Consider the following 23,454-nt stretch of genomic DNA (forward strand, 5'->3'; position numbering starts at 1 on the left):
TTTTTTGGTGTGTTTAAAACTTGAGAATTAGGGGGTATTTATAGGAAAATAAAGGGGTTAATTTGTAAATAAAAGAAAGTAAATAAATTAAATTTGAGGATTATTTTGGTAAATATCAAGATTTTGGTAATAATGAGAATCTTGATATTAAATTCTCTTGTTTTACATGTAACAAACTTGCTAATCTGTTTTGCAACGCTTAAACTGATAAAATAAAGAAAACCGTAATAAAATCAACTCTAATATTCACATAATAAAAAAAGTTCTAAAATGTCACGGTAAAAAAAAGAAATTATATGAACAAGTCATGTCACAACTCAAAAAAAAAAAAAAAAATACTCACATGGTATACAATATCAGAGTGCCTAAATTTATTTAATGACTATTATATTCACCAAGGTACTAAAACAACACTTATAAAATAAACATCAGTTCTGAGATGTCAGTTCTAAAAGATACACAAAGACATTAGGTTACAGTATTAATAGGGTTGGACAAAATATTTCAGAGTAAGTAAAAAAGTAAAAAGAAAAATAACCCTACCCTTATTAGATAGTACATATAAATTTACTCAAGAACATCTAAACATACGACAAAACCTTATAAATATGAGCATTTCAAATAATAACCCTTACAAAAAAAGTAGGTCATAGGATTGACATGGTCAACGCGAAAAATACATCATACAATATTAAGTCATACAACATAAATTTAAGGTGGTCAAGAGTAAAATATATTCCCTTGACTGAATGACCTTAAAAAAAAAAAGTGAACTCTTATCTTGCTTTACTCTACTAAAACACAAATTTATATTTATCATAGTCGTAAAAAACAAAGACAAAAGATACAATACTAGATCAAAACAACAGGAAAACAAATAAAACGGAAGCCAAATTCACGTCGGCAAAGTGAATTATCATAACAGAAATTACTATTTGGAATAGTGCCAAATGGTGTTTGCATAGTGTCAAATAGTGTTTTGACGCGTATGAAATCCAGTTGTCCCAATTAGCGTCAGATAAATATTGATACAATTGGTCCAAATTGAAATCTATTGGATACAATGTTAACCGCGGGGGATAAAAAAAAAGTAACGTTAATTCACTATTGACCATCGTACATAAAAAATTGACAAAAGAACACACAAACTAGACTGAATAAGCAAAACAAAATGATTGGAAAAGAAAAAAAAAGTAAAGAAAAAAAAGAAAAAAAAAAGAATAAATAAATAAAGTTACATACCACCATGGCCTACGGTGGTATGGTGTGCACAAAACAACCAAAATAAAGATGAAAAGCATACTACCAGATACGTAGTATACGCTGCATTCAATATATGATTGCTTCAATATAATTACTAAAATACGTATTGCACCATTCATTGTACGCGTAATATTAACCATCAAAATCCCACTGTCCCGTAATTTACTCACATCCACGTATCTATCATGTTAGATAATATTGGTACAATTGGCCCGAATTGAAATCTATCGGATCCAAAATAGATTGAAGGAATATAAATAAATAAATAAATAAATAAAGGTGGTATTATCTTAGTCCATAGCTCATAATGGTAAAAAGTGCTCATTCAAGAAAGAGAATGTTTGTCATCTCCCTACCTTGGTTGGACATGAGTCTTTAGAGTAGTGGACCTTATAGCTTAGGTAAACTTGTCATATAATAGGGTAGTGCACAAATCACACAAAAAAAAAAAAAAAAAAAAAAAAAAAAAAAAAAAAAACTAGATAAAATAAAAAAAGTACTCTAACAGTCTAAGTGAACATATTAATATATTTACTATACCCTAAAGGGTTAAACAATGCTTGCTTATCAGGAAAATGACACATTACCCTGGCGAGACAAAAAATATTTACTTTATACTATACGATTATTATACATATACGTATAAAAAAAATACGGTCTAAAATACTTACTTTTTACTACAAAAAGAAATTACCCTTATCCAAAATCTCTTGTTAATCTTCCATCTTCCCTCAATTACAACTCCTCACTATCCATTTTTCCGGTCAACTCCTCTCTTTGCCGCCGCCCTAAACCCCCTTTACTCAGATTAATCACTATAATTAATGCCGATTATTGTTGTTAATTAGATAATGAGAATGAGGCAAAATGTATCTGATAAAAGGGAAACAGTAGAAATTCCAGCTTCTTTTGATGTTGATTCAAAGAACAATCCAGAATCTTCTACTACATCATGGAAGTCCGTTTTCTACCTTTGTCTTTCTTTGCGTATGGTAAATTCATTGTTGGTGCAGACTTACTTTAACCCTGATGAGCATTGGCAGTCCCTTGAAGTTGCGCATCGCCTCGTGTTTGGGTACGCAACTAGTTATTGGCCCGAGTGATGCCTCGAGTTATTATTTCAAATACCCGAGTTTGAAATTATATGTTTTTAACATTTTTATGTGGGTTTTAAATTGCAGATATGGACATCTTACATGGGAATGGAAGAGGGGAATTCGCGGTTACTTGCATCCTCTTTTGTTTGCTGTTCTTTATAAAGTTTTGGCTTTTCTTCACCTTGATACTCCTTGGATTATGGTAATTGTTTGGATTCCTTATTTCTTTTGTTGTTTTTGGTGGGTTGAGTTTATGTTATGATATCGCCCAAGAAACAATCATAATGTAATAGATGGAATGTTTATTTTTGTATTATGTTTGTTAAATTGTTTTGTTTGATGTAAGAGCATTTTGGTGATCATTGCTTATGATTGTTTCAGATGAAAGCACCAAGGTTGCTGCAATCCATTTTTGCTGCCATATGTGATTTGTACTTGTACAAATTTTCTGACATCATTTTTGGGAATCAAGTTGCAAAATGGACTGTATCCTTCTATTTGGTTTTCTTTTAAAAAGAAGCTTCTTTTTTTGCAAATTAATGGTGTTTCTGTTAGATTTATACAGATGCTTTAATTGACCATTTTAATAGGAAAATATTGGGGATGCAAATGTAGTATCACTCAAAAAATGACGGCATCATTGGGTGTTACTTTGTGAGGTGACGAGTTGGAAAATTTTCACTTTGTCATTGTAGATTTAAGAGCTGTGGCACATATATTTAGATTATAGCTGAAAATGTACCTTTATAAACCAAATCTATTAAGAAAAGTATCCATATTTTTGCAGTGAATAAACATTTTTTACATGTAAATGTATTGTACTCGTTAGCTTAACAGCTTTAACAGATTTGAAGCAGAGAATTTTGGCTTATGTCAGATGTGGTGTGGTTTTAAACACACGTTACGGAATGGCATTTCATGAAAAGACAAGCTGAAATTCCATTACTGAATGGCGGGAACAGCCTTGATTTAAATTTCATGGTTTATCAAAACACGTTTATTATCTGAGTTGTACTTAACTTGCAATCACAGCTTTTCTCTCACCTTACAAACTGGTTTGTGTTTTTCTGTTGTACGAGAACTTTATCAAACAGTTTAGAGACTGTGCTTACTATAGTCAGTCTTTATTATTGGCCATGCATGAGAGTTAGCTCTGGCAAAATGTCTTCAAGTTCAAGAAGGTGGGCTTTGGTTATTGCTGCAATAGCCTGTGCTGTTCGTCCAACCAGTGCCATAGTATGGCTGTATGTCGCTGTTCTAGAGCTGCTTGTGGCTTCCGATAGACTAAAATTCGTCTTTCTCGAGGCTGCTCCTATTGGGTTGGTACAACTGCTTATCTTCCTCTTTTTTCTCATGATCTCACTTTTGAGTGTATACCTGGGTTGAAGGTTAGGACTCTGGAGCCTGTTTAGAATGTGTAGTGCACAAAGCAAATAAGTCTCTAGTTAAGGCTTTGGAGCATGCAACACACACATTTATATGCACATTGAATATCTAAGTTTGGTTGAATCAAGTTGGCTATGTCATAATATTATCTAGCGTTATGTAATTCATTCTATACTCCAGAAGTGTTGTTGGGGCGGGTTAGAGGAGTCAAGAGAAAATGTTGCTGGTCCTTTGTCTTCAAGTGCTAGTAGAATGCTAGAGCATCATATGTTAATGTGTTCAATTGTCTTGTATTGACAATGACCATGGATTTCCACTAAAGTCTTGTTTTGAAATATGCCATGGCTTTCCGCCAAAGGATGGAATTGAATATTTTACACAATATGTGAATCACTGTTGTCACAATTCGGTGAAGGGTTACTGAGTAAGGATGTGATATGAGAGGGATTTTTCTTACGAGGCTTTATCATTGCTACAAGGAAGATAGCTGTGAAATCTTGTTAAAGCATAACATTCGATGCACAGGAATGTTGTAATTGTGTTGCACCCTATAGTTAAAACAAATCAAAATTTGTTTTTCTCTTCCCTGGACAGCTGAGAATGACCCTCAACTCTTCACTAATTTTTTTAGGATAATTTCTGTGCACCTAGAAGAACTTTAGAAGCAATAAGCCACAATTAGGTAATTAAAATCTTTTCCTTTAGCTGAACTAGCTTCCACGATCCAATTCTGTTCACTGCAGATGTTTATTTGAAGCCCTGAGCAATATTTCCCAGCTATGAGAAGGAAGGAAGAATAGAGAGTGCTGGCTGAAAATCTATCTGTAGCGATTGAGAAAAGAAGTTTACAGAGGTAGGGCTGTAATGGATCAGGTGTGGCCCTTCCTAGGCCAATGAGGTTCAATAAATAGCTAGACTCTGAGATGTTAGTCTTTGGTAGTTGATTTGGTTGATGGAAACTTATTAGCAACAAATCATGTGTTTAGTTATTTGGATTTGGAAACAGCTTTGTTATTTCCCACTTACAAAAACAGCTCTTCTCTGACAAATTTGCCATTGGTAGAGAAGCTGTTTCAAGTATTTGTGATCAGTAAGGCTAGGAATATGTAGCATATTACTACTTGTTCCTGTACCAAGCCACAGAACATGTAGTTGAAAGATTAAAGCTGAAGTAGATTGAGTGTAGTAGCTAGTAAATTATAGCAGAGGTGCTGAAGAAAAGCGAAGTGTGTAAAACTCCTTTAAAAGGTCTTCAAACACTGCCCTCAGCTTCAAAGGCAATGGCTTCACCTTTCAGCTTCTTGTTCAAGGGTGTTGTGCTTAGCCTCAAGTTTTGTGTTTTTATCTTCAACAATGTCTTCTATCACAACAGTCTTTAGATTCCATTACAGGGCTTTGTTTGTGGAAGGGCAGTTGTTGGACCAATTTTAATGAGAAAGTAGTCTGTTTGTAGAAATTCTGCGAAGTCTTTGAAAGCGTCGTAGTCTCTCTGGCAGTGGGAAAAAGGAAAATGATAGCCATTTCTTGAATTTTATAAGTATTTTCTGAGCATGTTTGATCTATAATGTTTGATTAAGATGTGCATACTGTTTCTTTGATGTGGTATATTTCTGAAGTTGGCATTCTTATAAGCTTCTCACATAACAAACACATGATTCTTACAAACCTTTGTAGCCACTCATGCTGCATTCACATGAATATAGAGTAATCTATTTCTTAATTGACAGGATTTCGTGCTCTTATTATTCTTCAATTACCTTCTCAGGGCAGCAGTGCTTGCAATCACAACTCTGTTGGATCGTATGGTTTACGGGTCTTGGGTCATAGTGCCTTTAAATTTTCTGAAATTCAACTTTCTTTCTTCTGGCGGAGACTATTATGGAACTCATCCTTGGCATTGGTACTTCACTCAAGGTTTTCCTGTGATGATCTTCACCTTCTTGCCATTCTCTTTGGCAGGCATCATAGACTCTAAACACTGGAAGCTGTCTGGTTTAATTGGCTGGGTTATAGGCATTTACAGTTTGTTGGGTCATAAAGAATTCAGGTACATTTTAATTCATGTTTTGATATATGATGATTTTCTCACCTTAGCTTTATGATTTTTATAGAGGCTAATACTTTTGCAAACAGGTTTATCTTGCCTATTCTTCCAATAGCATTGATGTTTTCTGGGTATTCATTAGCAGCTCTTGAAGCACCTGACTTACCACTGGGTAAAAACAAAAAAGCGTCAACCACACATACTAGATGGCCTGTAAAGTTGCGATTAGAAGTTTTCTTTTTGCTTGTCACCAACATCCCGATGGGCTTCTATATGAGTTTGGTTCACCAGGTATATTCATCAAGTGAGAGAGTATCAATAGATTTTTGGGAGTAAATATTGGTCCGTTGGTCTATTTTGTTATCTGTGGTGTTACCTTATCTCCTTCTTGTTGAATGAGAGGGATGCCCCCTGGAGAAGAATATCTGATAGTCATAATAACTTCAATACTTGTAGTATTTTATAAGGGAGAATGCAGCTTTTGTTGAATACATTACCTAAGACTCTAGACCCTAATTCTCACAAGATACCTTCACTGCTTCTGCGCTTCATGTCCCACAAAGTAAGTACTTGAAGACCAGGAGGGGCATAGATTTCCCCAAATTTTTTGTTTGGGGTGAGAGATTGATAGTTACGATGATTCATGTTAGCTGACCCCAAATCATTTTGGGAATAAGGCTTTGTTGTTGTTGTGGTGGTGAGAGATTGATAGTTGTAGTTTTATGTTCTACTAGGTCGGGACTTTGACTTAGACTAGTCTTTTCAGTCCTGAAATTTCTGTTGGGTTGGATTGTACTGACTTTAATCCTTGGACAGAGAGGACCTGAAGACGTAATGCAATATATTGCAAGAGAATCACTCAATGGTGAAGTCAGAAGTGTACTCTTCTTGACACCATGTCATGCCACACCTTATTACTCAGCTGTTCACCAAAATCTGCCCATGCGCTTCTTGGACTGTACACCAAGGTTTAAGCTTGCAGTTTTATTTCCGATAATGTACCTCTTTTGCTGTATATTCTGTTTCTGGATGGTAACATCTTCTGGTTTTATCATATTAGTGAACAAAGAGGAACCCTAGATGAATCTGACCGTTTCATGCTGGATCCACGTGGTTTTGCGACAGAACTTGCAAAGAACTGGTCTTTACCTAGCCACATTGTTTTATTTGATTCTGAAGAGAGGAAGTTGAAAGAATTTCTAATCTCACAATCTTTTAGAGAGGTAAATCTCCAATTCTTAGCACTAGTTATTCATTTTGTGCTGAAGCTGAACTTAAGCTTTATTGGTTTGGCAGGTGAAGAGATTCTTCCATTCTCACTTTAAGGTAGATCGTGATCTTCAATCGTCAATGGTCGTGTATATGTACACAGGGTGGTGATTGAACTGACATATGCCAGTCCCTTCTTCTGATCACTATTTTTGGTATTTTCATACTCTGGCTGGCTAATAAAAGTGTTCTCGTTTTTGACTTGACTATATTAACATTGATTTAGCTGTTGAAATTTTACATTTCTTCACTAATTTATACCGCATAGAATCACTACTGATTGTTCTTAATTTAATTATGGTGATTGTCACTTTTCCTTGATTTTATTATCGTTCCTGGTACTGTGCTTACACATTTGACTGCTGCGCTTTTGACCTGCTACGATTATCTATGCTGTCTTCTGTGATCCACTTTATGTCATTGCTCATGGCTTTCAGTCTTTATGGCAACAGCCAACACTGGATTTCTTACTAAAATGGGGCAGTAACAGTAAGATGCATGTAGGTTTATTTTTGCATGGAAGCTGTAAGAAGAGTTCAAAATGCATTAATGTATCTATAACCTGTTATGTTTTCAGTGTCTGATGCTGATGTAAAGGATCTCTGATATTTGAGGTAAATGAGTCACCTAATGTCAATGTAAATGATCCTCTTGTGTTGAAGAGAAATCAATTTGAAATTGAATTAGGGTGCAAGCAATAGTTTGTGGGTGGACAATATGATGACAGAGGGAGGCCTGAGAGATCATCGGTTTTGGACGATGTGATAAGAGGGAGACAGAGAGAGAGAGAGAGAGAGAGAGAGAGAGTAGCAATAGGAATTCCAATTGCCAGTATATTGCTTTTTGTTGAATGGATCATCCATTATTACAAACTACTCTGTTGGTAACAATGGCGACATAGATCAGCAGTTTCATGGGCTCGTCGTTGTAATTGGATAAAAGTTTTTACACTTTGTGAATAACACACCAGTGACAGTGAGAGTCCGGTTTTGATACCTTCAAGCTCCGATCACAGGTAGATTCCCCAGAACCTATCAAGCAGTAAAGAGTCAGTATGAACGAAAAAGCAAGTTCTAGATTCAGCTTGAAGCTGTGAAGTGCTGAATAACCAAAGCAAGCCTCGTCCATGAGCCTATGATTCCCCTAGCCCTGAGACTTATTTTAGCCAAGTTATGCCTGATGTCGCTTGCTTGTCCCGTGATTCGTGAGGGTAATAATGAAGGCTTCCTGAGCTGATCCATTGTCATACTGATGGAAAAGTACGGTAATCCTAAACAATTACTCCGTACTTCAGATTCATACAATGTAAAACGCTAGCTTCTTGTATAAGATTAAGATGACCAAAAATAGGCCAAAAAGCACAAAGAAAGCACACTTAATTTGCTTAATTTGTTTAATTATTGTTGAACTACTAAAAGTAGTTAGTTAATGAAAGGCAAAAAATTTCGTCAAAAACCAATAATTAGCTCTGCTAAAACCTCGGAGATCAAATTCTCACTCACAAGGGTAATTTCGTCAATGATTATAGATATTTTTATATTTATTTTTTGATTATAGATTAGATAAAATAAAATTACAAATTTAACAAAGTTTTTAAAAAGATGGAAATGTATCATGTTACAGAATGGCAAAACCTTCTTTTTCAACTACTAGGCAGTCCTATTTAAACGCTATTTTTAGTAATTGTTATTCATCATTTTTCCCCCTCACTTAGTTTCAATGAACTGTATTAAAAATTAATTTTTTTTTTAATTTTTGACAGGAGTATAAAAAATTAATTAAGGACAAAAAAAAAAAAAAAAAAGGATTTTATTGAAGGAAAAAAAAAGCAAACAATTTCGATTATATGGCAACATAATCTTCAGGTTTACTTTTTATCTTCTTTACTAAATGAGTACTCTGTTTTTTTTATTCAGAGATTATATTAATGATTGATTATTGAATTCATCATGCTTACATTTTATATTTTTATTAGTGTAGCATGATGAGAATTGAACCTCGCACCTCAAGGATACGAAGTGACCTTGGGGCCACAAGTCCAAGAGATCATTCTCTTATAAAAAATTTATTTTACCAACAACTAAAAATCTAAAAATTATTGTTTACCATTTGCTGTCAAAATAACCAACTAAAAATCTAAAAGTTATTTTTCACCCTCTGCTGTTAAAATAACCTAACTATATATGTGGGTTATACAAGGGTGCAAGTGGAAGGTGATGCCATGTCTGTCATCCAAGACGTGAACTCTATGTGTTGTGGACTTGTGGTAATGCTCCTGTCCACCATTTATATCAGGATATTAGAAAGAGTAGCTTTGATTTCGTTTATTGTAGTTTTTCTCATGTGAAGCGGTCTTGTAACACAGTTGCCCATAATGTTGCTTGGTGGGAAGCTAATAACTGTGACGAACGTATTTGTATTGGTGATTTCCCTCAAAGTCTCTTTACTTTAGCGGACCTTGATTTGATTTAATACAAGGCCGGGCTACCTTTTCTTCAATATATATATATATATATATATATATATATATATATATTAAATGTTTAATGGGGTCAATTTGGTCTTTTTGGTTCGATTAAAGGTTAGAATTGACAAGAAATTATCGTAAATGCCTTATTTTGCCTAGTAAAAATACCTCGATTTGCATGACAACACAAAACGAGACATTGTCAATATTTTAAAGTCATTCAGACCTCAAATCAGCCCAAAAGAACCAAAATTACACTCAAAACCTCTAAAGATCATGTTTTTGGCATAAATATTGAATATTTTTATTTTAAAACCGTTAGATTTCAAGATTCTTTTGACGGCAAATGAAGAAAAATAAATTTTAGATTTTTTGTTGGTGGTAAAATAAAACTTTTAAAAGTTTGGTGGTAAAAAATAATTTTGTGTTTTTTTTAAATACTCTCTATGTTTTTTTTTTTTGGTTTTTTTTTTGTTTATTTTATTATTTTTTTTTTATTTGCATCAGTTTGACCAGCAACTAGACATTTTGTTGATTAGTAAAAATTATAACAAAATTATATTATGAAACTAGAAATTATGACAAATCTAATGTTATATTATATAATAACAATTATTTATTTTATAGAGGTGAAAAAATTAAGTCAACCATGGTATGTGAATATTGCAAAAATCAAAGTGATGTATTTAAAAAAAAATCAAAAGGAGTATAATTTTTTAAAAATAAATCAAATAACTACTATAAAAAGAGCAACCTTCAAGATTTTTCAACCAAAATTTAAGGATACATCATGTTCACCATTTTGATTAACAAGAGGCACTCTCATGGCTTGGCCGTGAACCTCTAAAGCTCACGACCGAACTAGGGTTTTTTAGTTGCCAAACATTTTCTCAATAAAGCTTTTTTTTAAAAAAAAGTCTTAATTCTATCCAAAATAATAATTTTATATAAAAGAAAAAACACACAAACACTTGAGACATTGATGTTTTTGTTTTTTTTTTTTTCAAAAAAAAAAAAGTAAAAATTGAAAGAGGACTCGGATAAAAAAAAGGAGCATCATCAAAGGCAGTAGGTATGCCATGATTATGCACGGCGAGCAAACCAAATAATTTTATCTTCATTGTCCTCTTAAATTCTTAATCGTACCAACTTGAGATAATAACTAATTAACTATACGATTTTTTCACCACATACCTTTGAGTTTTTTTTGCTTATCATCGTATACCTCTGAAAATTTTCAAATAACGTGAGTTGTTACAAAAATTTACCATATAGCCCTAATAACATCAAGATGAGTGTAATTTGGTTAATTATGCACTGAATCAACCTTATATCTCTCTCCCATCCCCAAAACTACTCTTTTCCTTTCTCCAACCCTCAAATCCAATCCAAATTTCCATAATCACATAAATATGCTTGATTTTGAGAATGGGAAAAGGAAATTTGTGGTGGTTTTGAGGGGGGTGGGAAAAAGGAATATGGGTGGTTTCGGATGTAGGGAAATGTATTTAGGGTGGTTTAAGACATAATTGACCCTAATGACCGACAAAATTAACAATAATTAGTCATTTATGTGAAAACTTAATTAAAGGTATATGATAAATTTTAAAAAATTTAGGGGTATATGGTGAATAAACAAAAAAACTCAAGGATATATGGTGAAAAAATCGTTAACTATATGAAGTAATGATGGGAAACGATAATATAGCGAAAATAGAGCATTCATATAATTAGGGAATAAGAGTAGTTTGTTTATTTGAGCTTAAGACTAATGGGAAATGCTCTTAAATAATACTTGAGTTGATGGCATTTCTTTGTTTAATTGAGTTGAAAATCACCTAACCCACTACTATTTGAATAAGCAAGTGGCTAATTTATTAACTATTGTTTCAATAATGCACCATTAAAAGATTATCCTAGCAAAACTTTTCTTCGCTAGCCCCCTTTGTCCAGATACAAATCATACAGTTTTATATAAGGAAATATTAAAGTAGATAATATTGTATTTTTTTTTTTAAAACAAGTAGATAATTTATTTAATACATAGTTTCAGTAGAAAATTATTGTTAATCGTTAGCTTTATTTCAAACATCTTATAAAATAAAACGGCATGTTTAACTACTTCATAATACTTTTTTAACTTTAAATTGACTAGTCCAAACATAACAAGTCACCACTATTAAAATAGACCGGTGCCTAATATCATTATTACTCCCTCCGTGTTTTAATAAGTTTTACACTTTTTTTTTTGACAAAAAAACTACATTAAAATATTATATTTCTGTCGTCTCATGGTCTCCACCCAAACCCACTATTACTTCTTTTTATTATACATTTCATCTCACATTCATTACTTTTCAATAAATTATTAACCCCACTTATCTTTTATCTTATTTAAGTCAATTAAATTGTCTAAAACTATGTGTCGGTCAATTGTAACTCTTAAAAAAATACGGAGAGAGTAGAAAAATTGATTTAAAATAATCTCAACTATTAACGATGTGTGTAAATTAATACAACCTCAACTATTTACTATGACTCTATGAGCAGTACAACCTTTTGTAATATATGTGAAAAATGGTACGTCAATCAGTGAAGAAGACATCGTAAGGAGTATTCCATCCATACTCATTATTATATTAGGGAATATTGAGTTAAAATAATCTCAACTTTTAGCGGTGGGTAAATAATACGACTTCAGTTATTTGTTATTAATAATGCTACCTTTTGTATTATATGTACAAAATGGTAAGCAAACCATTGACGAAGAAGGTATCTCGAGAAATACTCCGTCCATATTCATTGTTATATTATTTTATATTAATTATTTTATATTTTTTTATTCAAGAGACATATAGCCCCTACATTTTTATTTACAATAACACACTACTCTGACATGACACACACTTTTAAGAGATATATTATACTAGATTAACGACAAATTAATTAACAAAATTCTACCACCAATAAAAAGAAAGTGTTATGGTTTTTTTTTTTTTTTTTTTTTTTTTTTTATATATATATTTTTTTTAATTTTTTTTAATTTTTAAAAAGTGTTAAGTTGCTACAATTTAAATTTATTACATAATTTGTCCACTTACATAGTCTAATCACTTTTTCAAATTGTTTAGCATGTCAAAAATGTGTGTTGTAAGTACTAGTATGAAAAATAAACAAAATATTTGTTAATTTTGATATTTAAATATTTGTTTTATAGTAGAAATTTTTTCTTTACATAATTTAATTTACTAGCTTAACAAAGGAGTGGGACACTTTTAAGTTTGGCAGGAGGAAATTATTAATGTAAAATGTATTCTGAAAAAAAATTATAATATTTGATGAACATAAACTATAATTGATATTATTTTTGCTTAACTGAAATTATATTTTGTGAACTTTAATTATTTTTACTGAACTTAAATTATTTTTTTTGAACTAAATTTTTTTTTTTTTTTATTGATTTTCTATTATATTTCTTTTTAAAAATTACTAATTTTTACTGAATTAAAATTATATTTACTGAACTGAACTTATTTTTACTAAAATAAAATTATTTTACTAAACTAAATTTATTTTTAATGAATATTATTTTTATAAGGTAAAGTAAAGGACTATTGAATAAAACTCCAGCCACACACTAGTTTACATTATTAAAATCAATTATTTAGCTCATTACTTACATAAGTCTTAACATTAGTCCTTGCTATGCAATATTATATGCTCATTACCTACATTATTAAAAGAAATCATTTAGCTCATTAATTATGTACCATTATGCCTTGCTAGGCAAGAAATAACCCACTGCCCAGAACACACAATTGAATACTTGAATTTGGCAATATACATGACATCGTGAGTACCTAGCTTAGTTACCTAATACCTACATACAACACCTTCGAATTAACATTTCTTTGATCAAAGTTTTTTAATTAGCATCATATAACTATAATATATAAAGCTAAACTTTTAGCCAGACGACGAGACAACAACACTTGGCATTCTAACTTTTCGCTAAGTGTTGCGCCACGTAGGATAGAGTTATACAGAATTCAATTTGTAGGATAAAAAAGTTCGTTTAGAATTCTAATTTCAATCAAATTTGGATAGAATTTTAAGAAAATTGTTAATTTAGAGTTTTTTTTTCGATAAAGTACCAATATTTACAAATTGAATTATAATTTTATTCAAAAAATAATTACATTATAACTCCCATAAATTATCATATAATTTTATTTTTTGTATCATAATATTTTTTTGGAGCGAAGAAATTAGTTCAAAATGTACCACATCTATTATTTATAATATATTCTAATCAATTAAAATAATAATACTTCAAAATCTAATATAATTTTATTAATGTGTGTAAACCTACCTCTCAGACGGGTCGGATTACAAGTCATTTCGAACGGGGTCATTATTTCAGGTTTCGGGTCAAGAAATATTTTCACCAATATTATTATTATTAGTCATTACATGCCTACTACATAGTTTAAATTGTCACAAAATTAAAACACATAATTTCCTAACTACATTTGTATCAATGATATGTTTTAAAATTTGACATATAGATTAAAAATTAATCTTAAAATTCAATAAACAACCCGGGCATCGCACCGGCACAAAACTAGTTATTTATAAAGTTATACTCTAATAGCAGTGTTATATTGTACGACACCTTCATTTTTTGTACGAGCATTATTTATAAAGTTAATACTCTAATATTTCTTCCCCTATTTTTTTTTTTTTTTGAAACATTTCCCTTTATTAGTTGCAAATAATGTTTGTTCATTTCTTTCTTTCAAAAAAAAAAAAAAAAATAATGTTTGTTCATTATTCTCGTATGTAAGGTAATACTCCCTCCAATTTTATTTGTTATTAGTTTAATTTGCAATCTTTTTGTGAGAAAACAAAAAAAAAAGGCTTCATTTGTTTTTTTTAGCATAATACTATATTTGGATAACAATAGTGAAGGGAAAGAAAAAAGAGGGAAGGGAGCTTCCATTTTCCCTCCAAATCTCTCCAACAATGAAGAGATTTGGTTAATTAAAAGGGGAAGGAAAATGGATCCCTTCCTATTCCCTCCCCTTCTCTCCTTGTATTAGATATCCAAATAAAGGATGATGCATCCTTCCTTTGCTTTTCTCTTCTCTTCCTTTCATTTGTGTAACTATGTAAGTCAACTTGAAGTTGGTCAAAGGCTCAAAGCCGCATATATGTTTTCATAATTTTATGGAGAATAAAATAAAATCTACTACTTATTTTTTGTATTAATAGTCAGATTGCAGAGTAATATTTTTTTTAAACTTATTTAAATAGGATATTATTTCCATTTTATTTTATTAGTAACTTTATAAAAATGTATATTAACAAATATGCTAGGTGTTACTTATTATTTTACAATAGTTTATGTTTATGACATGTCAAACTCAAAACTATAATCAAGGACTTAACTATGAGTAACTATAAAGAAATGGCGTATTTGAGTAAGTCTTTGCTTGATTATTAATTCTAATTATTTAACTATTTGGGGTCATTACATCGAAATTTTGTTGAGCCACCAGATTTGAGTAAAGAGAAAAGGGCTAGATAAAAACTATTGCATGATTGTGGACCAAAAGAATAAATAGGAAAAACCTTAAATGATGAATATTTCTCATATTATCTCTTTTTAAAAAGTTCAAAATAGTTTATTTTGGGTTCATTCAAAAAAAAGAAAAAAAAATATATATTTTGGGGAGTGCTAAATGTAGGTGGCATTTTGCCTAAATGAGGATAAGATAATTTTTTTAAAAAATATTATATTTAAAGTTTACCCTTGGTAAATTTAAACCCTTCCACTCTCAACTACTTCCCATTCGTATATAATCATCCCTATTATCTACCATCTAATTGCAAACAAATTGTAGCGTATTTAACTTTTTACATGTTTAATATTTAATTTTGTATGAATTCTAAGATATGTATATTTTGTACTAGTTTTTTTCCCGCAAAATCTTATTAGTCGATGAACAGTTGCACAACTATTTCCAACTTATACCAGATATTTATAGGGTCTCATAGGGTGTACCAATTCATGATATCAGACTACATGAGATCAAGCCGATGGTTGAGGCCTAGGAATATGTTTTATACTCTATCATTCCCCCTCAAGCGGCGGATGAGATTCGAACTCGTGACTTTTGTGTCACGCTGGCTCTAATACCATGTTAGAGGATCATCTCAACCAAAAGTTTAAGCCGATGGTTGAGCCCCAGATATATGTTTTATACTCTATCACTTATATATTCAAATTTGTTTTAAAAATCATAACACTGTACTTCCGTCTTCTCCTGTCAATAATTGTCTTCAACTACCGGTACTAATATCCGATAGGTGATAGTAATTACTGAATGAAGGAACCAGTACATGGCCAAAGTTACTGATTCCTTTGGCCAGCAGTCAACTTGGGTTGCCGGATGGAGAAGACGGTAGGTCGGTAGCAGTACCCTCTTGATTTTCTTTTTTCAGTTTTCAACTTTCAAGTATCGAAAAGATTAAGATTAATAATTATACAGATGATATGGAGATCCACACACATATCACAAAACTATAGTGAACCATGAGTGTACGTTGAGTTGTCGTAGAACATAAATTATCCCTTATTGGGGAAGAAGCTCACTGTTGATTAGCTGCATTTTATGGTTTGATAATACTCCTTAACAGCAGGTATAGGAAGAAATAGATTGGGGGTTATTATTATTTCAAGGGTAATTTGGTCGTTTGGGTTATATATATATATATATATATAGGAAGGCTCATATAAGAACCCTCCTCTATATAAGAATCCAATCTTATATAAGAATCTATCTCAACCCTTCAATGATTTTGATCTAACCATCTAAAATCCCCCTTTAGTAATGGCATTTTTGTAATTTTAATAACTCTTTTTCAATCTTTAAATAAAAGAAAACCCTAAATCTATCTCCTTAGCATTTTCTCTCACCTCAACATTTTCTCTGTTCTCTCTCCTCTACCTCAAGGAACTTGGTAAGTTTATTTATTTTATTTTTTTTTGCGTTTTTTTTTGCCATTTTAAGTTCAATTGTTTTTATATTTGGTTCGATTTTGTTGAATTTTTTTTTTGGCGATTTAAAGTTTATTTTTTTGGTTTTTTTATTTTTTTCGATTTTTAATAATATATTTTTTTAATTTCCAGTTTTTTTTTTTCGATTTTTTATTTTCTTATATAAGATTTTTCGATTCTTTTTTACGAATTTCCAGTTTTATTTATTTATTTATTTTTTTTAATTTTCCAGTTTTTTTGGTCGATTTTCCATTTTTTTTACGATTTCTTATTTTCAATTTTTTTTACGATTTTTTTTTCGATTTTCCATTTTTTTAATTCTATTTTTCAGTTTTTTTTTCCAGTTTTTTTTTTTTTTCGATTTCTTATTTTCAATTTTTTTTACGATTTTTTTTTCTATTTTCCATTTTTTTTTTGTCGATTTTCCATTTTTTTCAATTTCTTATTTTCAAATTTTTTTTTCGATTTTCCATTTTGTTATTTATATTTTCCAGTTTTTTTTTTTATTTTTCGTTTTTTTTTTCCAGTTTTTTATTTTCGATTTCAATTTTTTAATTTTAATTCGTTTTTTTTTCCTCGTTTTTTCCCTAATTTTTTTCGCTTTTTTTTTTTTTTTAAGTTTCTAGTTTTCATTTTCAATTTTTTTTTCCAAATTTTTTTTTCTTGCTTGAGTTTTTCTATTATTGGATTTTAATTTCAAATTGTTTTTTTTTTTTTTACTATAATAGAAAACTTTAGAACATAAGGAAAAACTTTAGAACATAATAGAAATACTTTAGAACATATAGATAGAAAATGTTAGAACATAATAGAAATACTTTTGAACATAAGGGGAAACTTTAGAACATAAGTAAAAAATATAATAAAACATAATAGAAAAATTTAGAACATATGGGAAAACTTTAGAACATAATAAAAACTTTAGAACATATGGGAAAACTTTAGAACATAATAGAAAACTTTAAAACATAATAAGGGAAAACTTTAGAACATAGTAGAAAACTTTAGAACATATGGGAAAACTTTAGAACATAAGGGAAAACTTTAGAACACAATAAGGGAAAACTTTAGAACATAGTAGAAAACTTTAGAACATATGGGAAAACTTTAGAACATAATATAAATACTTTAGAACATAAGGGAAAACTTTATAACATAAGGGGAAAATATAATAGAACATAATAGAAAACTTTAGAACATAATAAGGGAATACTTTAGAACATAAGGGAAAACTTTAGAACATAATAGAAACATTATAACATAATATAAAACTTTAAAACATAATAAGGGAAAACTTTAGAACATAGTAGAAAACTTTAGAACATATGGGAAAACTTTAGAACATAATATAAATACTTTAGAACATAAGGGAAAACTTTAGAACATAAGGGGAAAAATATAATAGAACATAATAGAAAACTTTTGAACATAATAACAAACTTTATGACATAATAGAAATACTTTAGAACATAATAGAAAATCTTAGAATATAAAAGAAATACTTTAGAACATAAGGGAAAAATAATACATAAACTTTAATTACCTTTTTCTTCTATAAGTAATTTTAGATTGGTTTTTTACTACAATTTGTATTTATGATAATTAGGTTTTGGCATATTCATGGATTTAGATGATGTTCAAGATAATTCTCCTTCTTCCGTTGTTACTCATTCAGGTAATTTTCATTGTTTTAATACTTTAATTTCAATTTACTTACATGTTCTAAACTTTACTTAATTGTATATTTTAAAGTAATTTTGTAAATTTGTTGATTATGTTCAAAATTTGTTTAATATTCAAAAAAAATTCTAGTTATGTTCTAAAGTAATTCTTTATTTTCTAAATTTTTTCACTTTATTCTAAATTTTATTATGAATGTTATAAAGTAATTTACTATGTTCTAAATTTTATTCTTAATGTTCTAAACTTTTTTCATTATGTTCTAAAGTTTTCTATGTATGTTTCTCTTTCTCTTTATGTTCTAATGCAGTTGGTGTTATTTATCGTACTCCTGAGGTTGTTGGATCGTTTAGCCCTGGTGGTACCACTAAGGAATGGATTCCAAGTGTTCCCGAAGAGTTAAAACCTCGTTTGGGGATGATATTCAAAGATCCCGAAAAGGGTCTTAGTTTTTATAAAGCATATGCAAATGCCGCTGGGTTTACTTCTAGGAAATCTACTACTACAAGGAAGAAGAATAACAAAGATATAATTGCTTTTCAATATGGAGTTTGTAATAAGGATGGTTTCAAGGCAACAAAAAAACCTATTGCTCAACAAACTGTTAATGAAGAAGGAAAAGTTCGTATTACTAGGAAACGTTTAGTGACTCGTGTAGGATGCAATGCTCACATATGTATGAGATATGATGCAGGAAAGTATGTTGTTAGTCAATTCAAAGAAGAACATAATCATTGTTTATATACTCCAAGTTGTGCAAAATTTCAAAAGGATAATAGAAAAATGCATATTATGCATAAGAAGTTGATTGTTGATAATTCAAAGGTGATTTATTTTTATGTGCCAAATATTGTTTTCTTTGTTCTAAAGTTGATCTTTAATCATAGTAATTTTTTTTCTCTTTGTTTTTGTACACAGGTAAATGTTGGTCCTGTGAGGTCTTATACAATGATGAAAGAATTAGCTGGATCACATGATAATGTTGGTGCATCTAAACAAGATTTCAAAAACTTTTATAGAGATTTGAAGGCTTATATTGCTGGATCAGATGCCCAAATGTTTGTGGATAACTTTCAAAATAAGGAATTGCTTTGGAGTGCCTTTTTTTTTTACTATGATGTTGATGAAGAAGGTAGACTTTGTAGAGCTTTATGGGTTAATCCTATTTGTCGCAAAAATTATGCACTTTTTGGTGATATGGTATCTTTTGATACAACGTTCCAAACAAACAGGTGATGTTCTAAATGTAGATATTTTTATGTTCCTAAATTAATATCTATCATGTTTTGATGTTCTAAACATATATTTCTTATGTTCTAAATTATGTATATCTTATGTTCTAGACATATATTGCTAATGTTCTAAACATATATTGCTGATATACTAAACATAGATGCATTATGTTCTAAAATATTGGCAAGTTTAATAATTAAATTAAATTTCTATGCTCTAAAGTTTATCGTTAATGTTCTAAAGTATACATTTATGCTTCACAATTTATCTTTATGTTCTAAAGTTTATCCTTAATGTTCTAAAGTATACCTTTATGCTACACAATTTACCTTTATGTTCTAAAGTTAATCCTTATGTTATAATATTTTCTGCATATATAATTTGTGTATGTTACAGATATAATATGATCTTTGGTCCATTTACTGGAGTTGATCACCATAAGAAATGTGTTACTTTTGCGGCTTCTTTTGTAGCTCATGAAGATATATCATCTTTCGAATGGGTTTTCAAAACTTTTCTTAAATCAATGGGAAATAATGAGCCTGTGTGTTTGATTACCGATCAAGACCCTGCAATGAAAGTTGTTGTTCGTAATGTTTTTCAAACTACAGAACATAGGTTTTGTATGTGGCATATTATGAAAAAGGTGCCTGAAAAAGTAGGTCGGGCAATTACCCAAGAAACTAATTTTTTGAAAAAACTTTGTGCATGTGTTTGGCATTTAGAGATTGAGCCAGCAAAATTTGAAGAAAAGTGGAACAAAGTTATTTCAGAATTTAATTTGAACGATCATGAGTGGTTGGCTCACATGTTCAACATACGTGATATGTGGATTCCAGCGTATTTCAGAGATTTATTTTTAGGTGGCATCATGAGGACCACATCTAGATCCGAAAGTGAAAATAATTTTTTCACTATGTTCACAAATCCCCATCTCACTTTGATTGAGTTTTACATGAGGTAATATGTAAATGTCTAAATATGTTCTAATTTTAATCTTTATGTTCAAAAGTTTTTCTTTAATGCTTTAAAGTTTATTTTTTATTTTTTATTTTTTTATTTTATAATTTTACCATTTTTTTCAACTCTCTTTTATTTTATAAATATTGTCTTAAATGTTTTAAAGTTTTAGTTTAATGTTTTAATAGTATTTAGATTATGTGTATTATTTTAATATGTTCTAATGTAATTCACTTTATGTTCTAAAGTTATTTTCTATGTTCTAAAGTTAATTTTTATTTTCTATAGGTTTGAATGTGCATTGGATGCTCAAAGGCACACTCAAAATAAAATGGATAATGATTCAAAGAATAAGCGTCCAGAGTGTAAGACTCCAATTCCTTTAGAAAAAGATGCTTCTGAGTTGTTTACAACAACAATTTTTTATGATTTTCAATATGAGCTTGAAATTGGATGTTTTAATTGTGGTGTTGAGGAGATGAAGAATAACAATGAGATTTACATTTTCAAATTAAGGGAAGGATCTAGGAGGAGGGCTTTTGATGTTGTTTTTGATCCAACTACCTTAGATACCAAGTGTTTTTGTAAAAAATTTGAACGTGATGGTGTGCCTTGTAGGCATATGATTTGGGTGTGGAAAACAAGGATGTTAGAAAAAATTCCCAACACTTACGTTCTAAATAGATGGTGTACAATGGCTTATAAGAAGCCCATTTTTGATTTAGAGGGTAATGTTTTAGAGGAATGTCTTAATGCTGTAGATAAAAAGATGCTATTAAATGATTTGTGGTGTGAAATTCATGCTTATGTGAGTTTAGTGCAAAACAATGAAGATGATTTAAGTGATCTTGTCAAAAAACTTCGAGCCATGAGAATAGATTTGGAACAGAAGAAAACAACAAATGGAAGCAACAATTTTTGTAGCAAAGTTAAAGACATTGAAATGCTTATTGGAGCTAGTTTACCTTCTGAAGTTTTGATTAAAGCTCCAAAAATTTCAAAAAACAAAGGTACAGGGGTTCATGTTCCAAATCAGGTTAATGTTCCAAATGATACCCCTATTCCAAATGATACGCATGTTCCAAATAGTGACAAGAGAATGAAGAGTGACAGAAAAAAAGCTGTTGAACAAAGTCAAAAAAAGAAAAGATTATGTAGAGCATGTGGAGAGCTTGGTCATCATGATAGTCGTAATTGTCTAGGGAAAGTCAAGTGATATTGTAAGTAAACATTTTTTTCTTATGTTCTAATTAGTAATAAATTAAAATTATTACTAATTAGAACATAAGAAAAAATGCATCAAATATGTTTGAATTTAAATTTAATATTTTGAATTTTTAATTTAAACATTTTGTATATGTTTTAAAATGCATCAAATATGTTCTAAAATTTATAATGTGTTTATGTTCTAATTATTAATTTTTTTTTTTTCAGGTTGACTATGCTATTCGTACAACCGCATGGGACATTTTATTTATAGGAAATAGAACAAAAAAAAAAATTTTGTGTAAATTTTTTTTTTATATATTTTTTTATTATTTTGAGAACATAATGACATATTATTTTTTGTCCAATTATTCTCTATATTCTTATGTTTACAATTATAAAATAACATGATCTTATTATAACATAAGGAAAAAATATAATAGAACATAATAAAAAACTTTAGAATATAAGGGAAAACTTTAGAACAAAATAGAAATACTTTAGAACATATGGATAGAAATGTTAGAACATAACAAAAATTATTTAGAACATATGGTAAAACTTTAGAACATAATAGAAATACTTTAGAACATATGGGAAAACTTTTGAACATAAGGGAAAAATATAATAGAACATAATAGAAATTTTTAGAACATAATAAAAACATTAGAACATAATAGAAAACTTTAGAATATAAGGGAAAAATATAATAAAACATAATAGAATACTTTAGAACATAAGGGAAAACTTTCTAACATAATAAAAATACTTTAAAACATATTATATAAATACTTTGAGTTTTAAACTTAATACTTTATGTTTTAAAATGCATCAAATATGTTCTAAAATTTATAATGTGTTTATGTTCTAATTATTAATTTTTTTTTTCTGGTTGATTATGCTATTCGTACAACCGCATGGGACTTTTTATTTTTAGGAAATAGTACATGGAAAAAATTTTGTGTAAATTTTTCTTTTATACATTTTTTTATTATTTTGAGAACATAATGCATATTATTTTTTGTCCAATTATTCTCTATATCCTAATGATTACAATTATAATATAACATGATTATATTATAACTCTTATTCTTTTATTAACATAATTTTTGGCAATATTATAATATGAGAATGGGGTTGGATGAGTATGAGATAACATAATATTTTTCAACTAATGTGAACCATTTATTTTGCGCAAATTTTGCAAGTAACAACTTAAATACTTTAAAACATTATAATAATAAATTAGAACATAATAAGAATTACTTTAGAACATACACATGCAACTTAGAACATATTAAGAATTACTTTATATACATTAGAACACAATCAAAATAACTTGAAATTAGGTTAATGTTCCAAATGATATTAATGTTTCAAAATATACACATGTTCAAAACAGTTATGTCCATAATCATATATTTGTACAAAAAATTACTATTATATATACTTGAGATTTACACAATCAAATATCAAAATTTGTTGATCTTTGACCACTTTCTAGCCATCTTCAACACTCTTTTCCGTTTTTCATTTACTTCTGATGTTATAATCTTCCCACAATACTCCACTCGTAACCTTTTCATTTGCTCAAACTGCACAAAAAAAAAAATGACTTTAGAACATATACATGTAATTTAGAACATAATAAGAATTACTTTAAAACATTAACACGTAATTAGAACCTAATCATATATGTTTTGTATTTACATTATCCTTCTCTAGTCCTGAATTCCATTGTTTTTGACATTGGCCTTCATAGGATTCCATGTGCTTCAACAGAAAT

The 23,454-nt window shown here is 29.7% G+C and overlaps 2 protein-coding genes across 2 annotated transcripts; both read left to right on the forward strand.

The window, feature by feature from the left end:
- Window positions 1-1,987: 1,987 nt before the first annotated feature.
- LOC145638036 (mannosyltransferase APTG1-like) lies at window positions 1,988-7,409 on the forward strand. Its single transcript, XM_081689010.1, has 9 exons — window positions 1,988-2,338; window positions 2,445-2,562; window positions 2,742-2,846; window positions 3,393-3,679; window positions 5,512-5,793; window positions 5,880-6,081; window positions 6,607-6,758; window positions 6,851-7,013; window positions 7,087-7,409. Exons 1-9 carry the CDS (start codon window positions 2,115-2,117, stop codon window positions 7,168-7,170), a joined length of 1,617 nt encoding a protein of 538 aa, XP_081545136.1. The 5' UTR covers window positions 1,988-2,114; the 3' UTR covers window positions 7,171-7,409.
- A 10,800-nt stretch (window positions 7,410-18,209) lies between these two features.
- On the forward strand, window positions 18,210-21,678 carry LOC145640427 (protein FAR1-RELATED SEQUENCE 5-like). Its single transcript, XM_081691711.1, has 5 exons — window positions 18,210-18,264; window positions 18,580-19,094; window positions 19,188-19,327; window positions 19,899-20,462; window positions 20,751-21,678. Exons 1-5 carry the CDS (start codon window positions 18,210-18,212, stop codon window positions 21,676-21,678), a joined length of 2,202 nt encoding a protein of 733 aa, XP_081547837.1.
- Window positions 21,679-23,454: the final 1,776 nt, after the last annotated feature.

Source organism: Chenopodium album, chromosome 7 (assembly GCF_948465745.1).
Source record: "Chenopodium album chromosome 7, dcCheAlbu1.1, whole genome shotgun sequence".
Taxonomy (NCBI): Eukaryota; Viridiplantae; Streptophyta; class Magnoliopsida; order Caryophyllales; family Amaranthaceae; genus Chenopodium; species Chenopodium album.

Bases quoted from the DNA above. Each gene is read 5' to 3' on its own strand.
- LOC145638036 (XM_081689010.1), top strand. From the start codon at position 2,115: ATGAGAATGAGGCAAAATGTATCTGATAAAAGGGAAACAGTAGAAATT. The intron at 6,082-6,606 runs GTATATTCATCA...ATCCTTGGACAG, and splicing joins ATATGAGTTTGGTTCACCAG to AGAGGACCTGAAGACGTAAT. The intron at 7,014-7,086 runs GTAAATCTCCAA...TTGGTTTGGCAG, and splicing joins TCTCACAATCTTTTAGAGAG to GTGAAGAGATTCTTCCATTC.
- LOC145640427 (XM_081691711.1), top strand. From the start codon at position 18,210: ATGGATTTAGATGATGTTCAAGATAATTCTCCTTCTTCCGTTGTTACT. The intron at 19,328-19,898 runs GTTTGTGGATAA...TGTATGTTACAG, and splicing joins GCTGGATCAGATGCCCAAAT to ATATAATATGATCTTTGGTC. The intron at 20,463-20,750 runs GTAATATGTAAA...TATTTTCTATAG, and splicing joins TTGATTGAGTTTTACATGAG to GTTTGAATGTGCATTGGATG.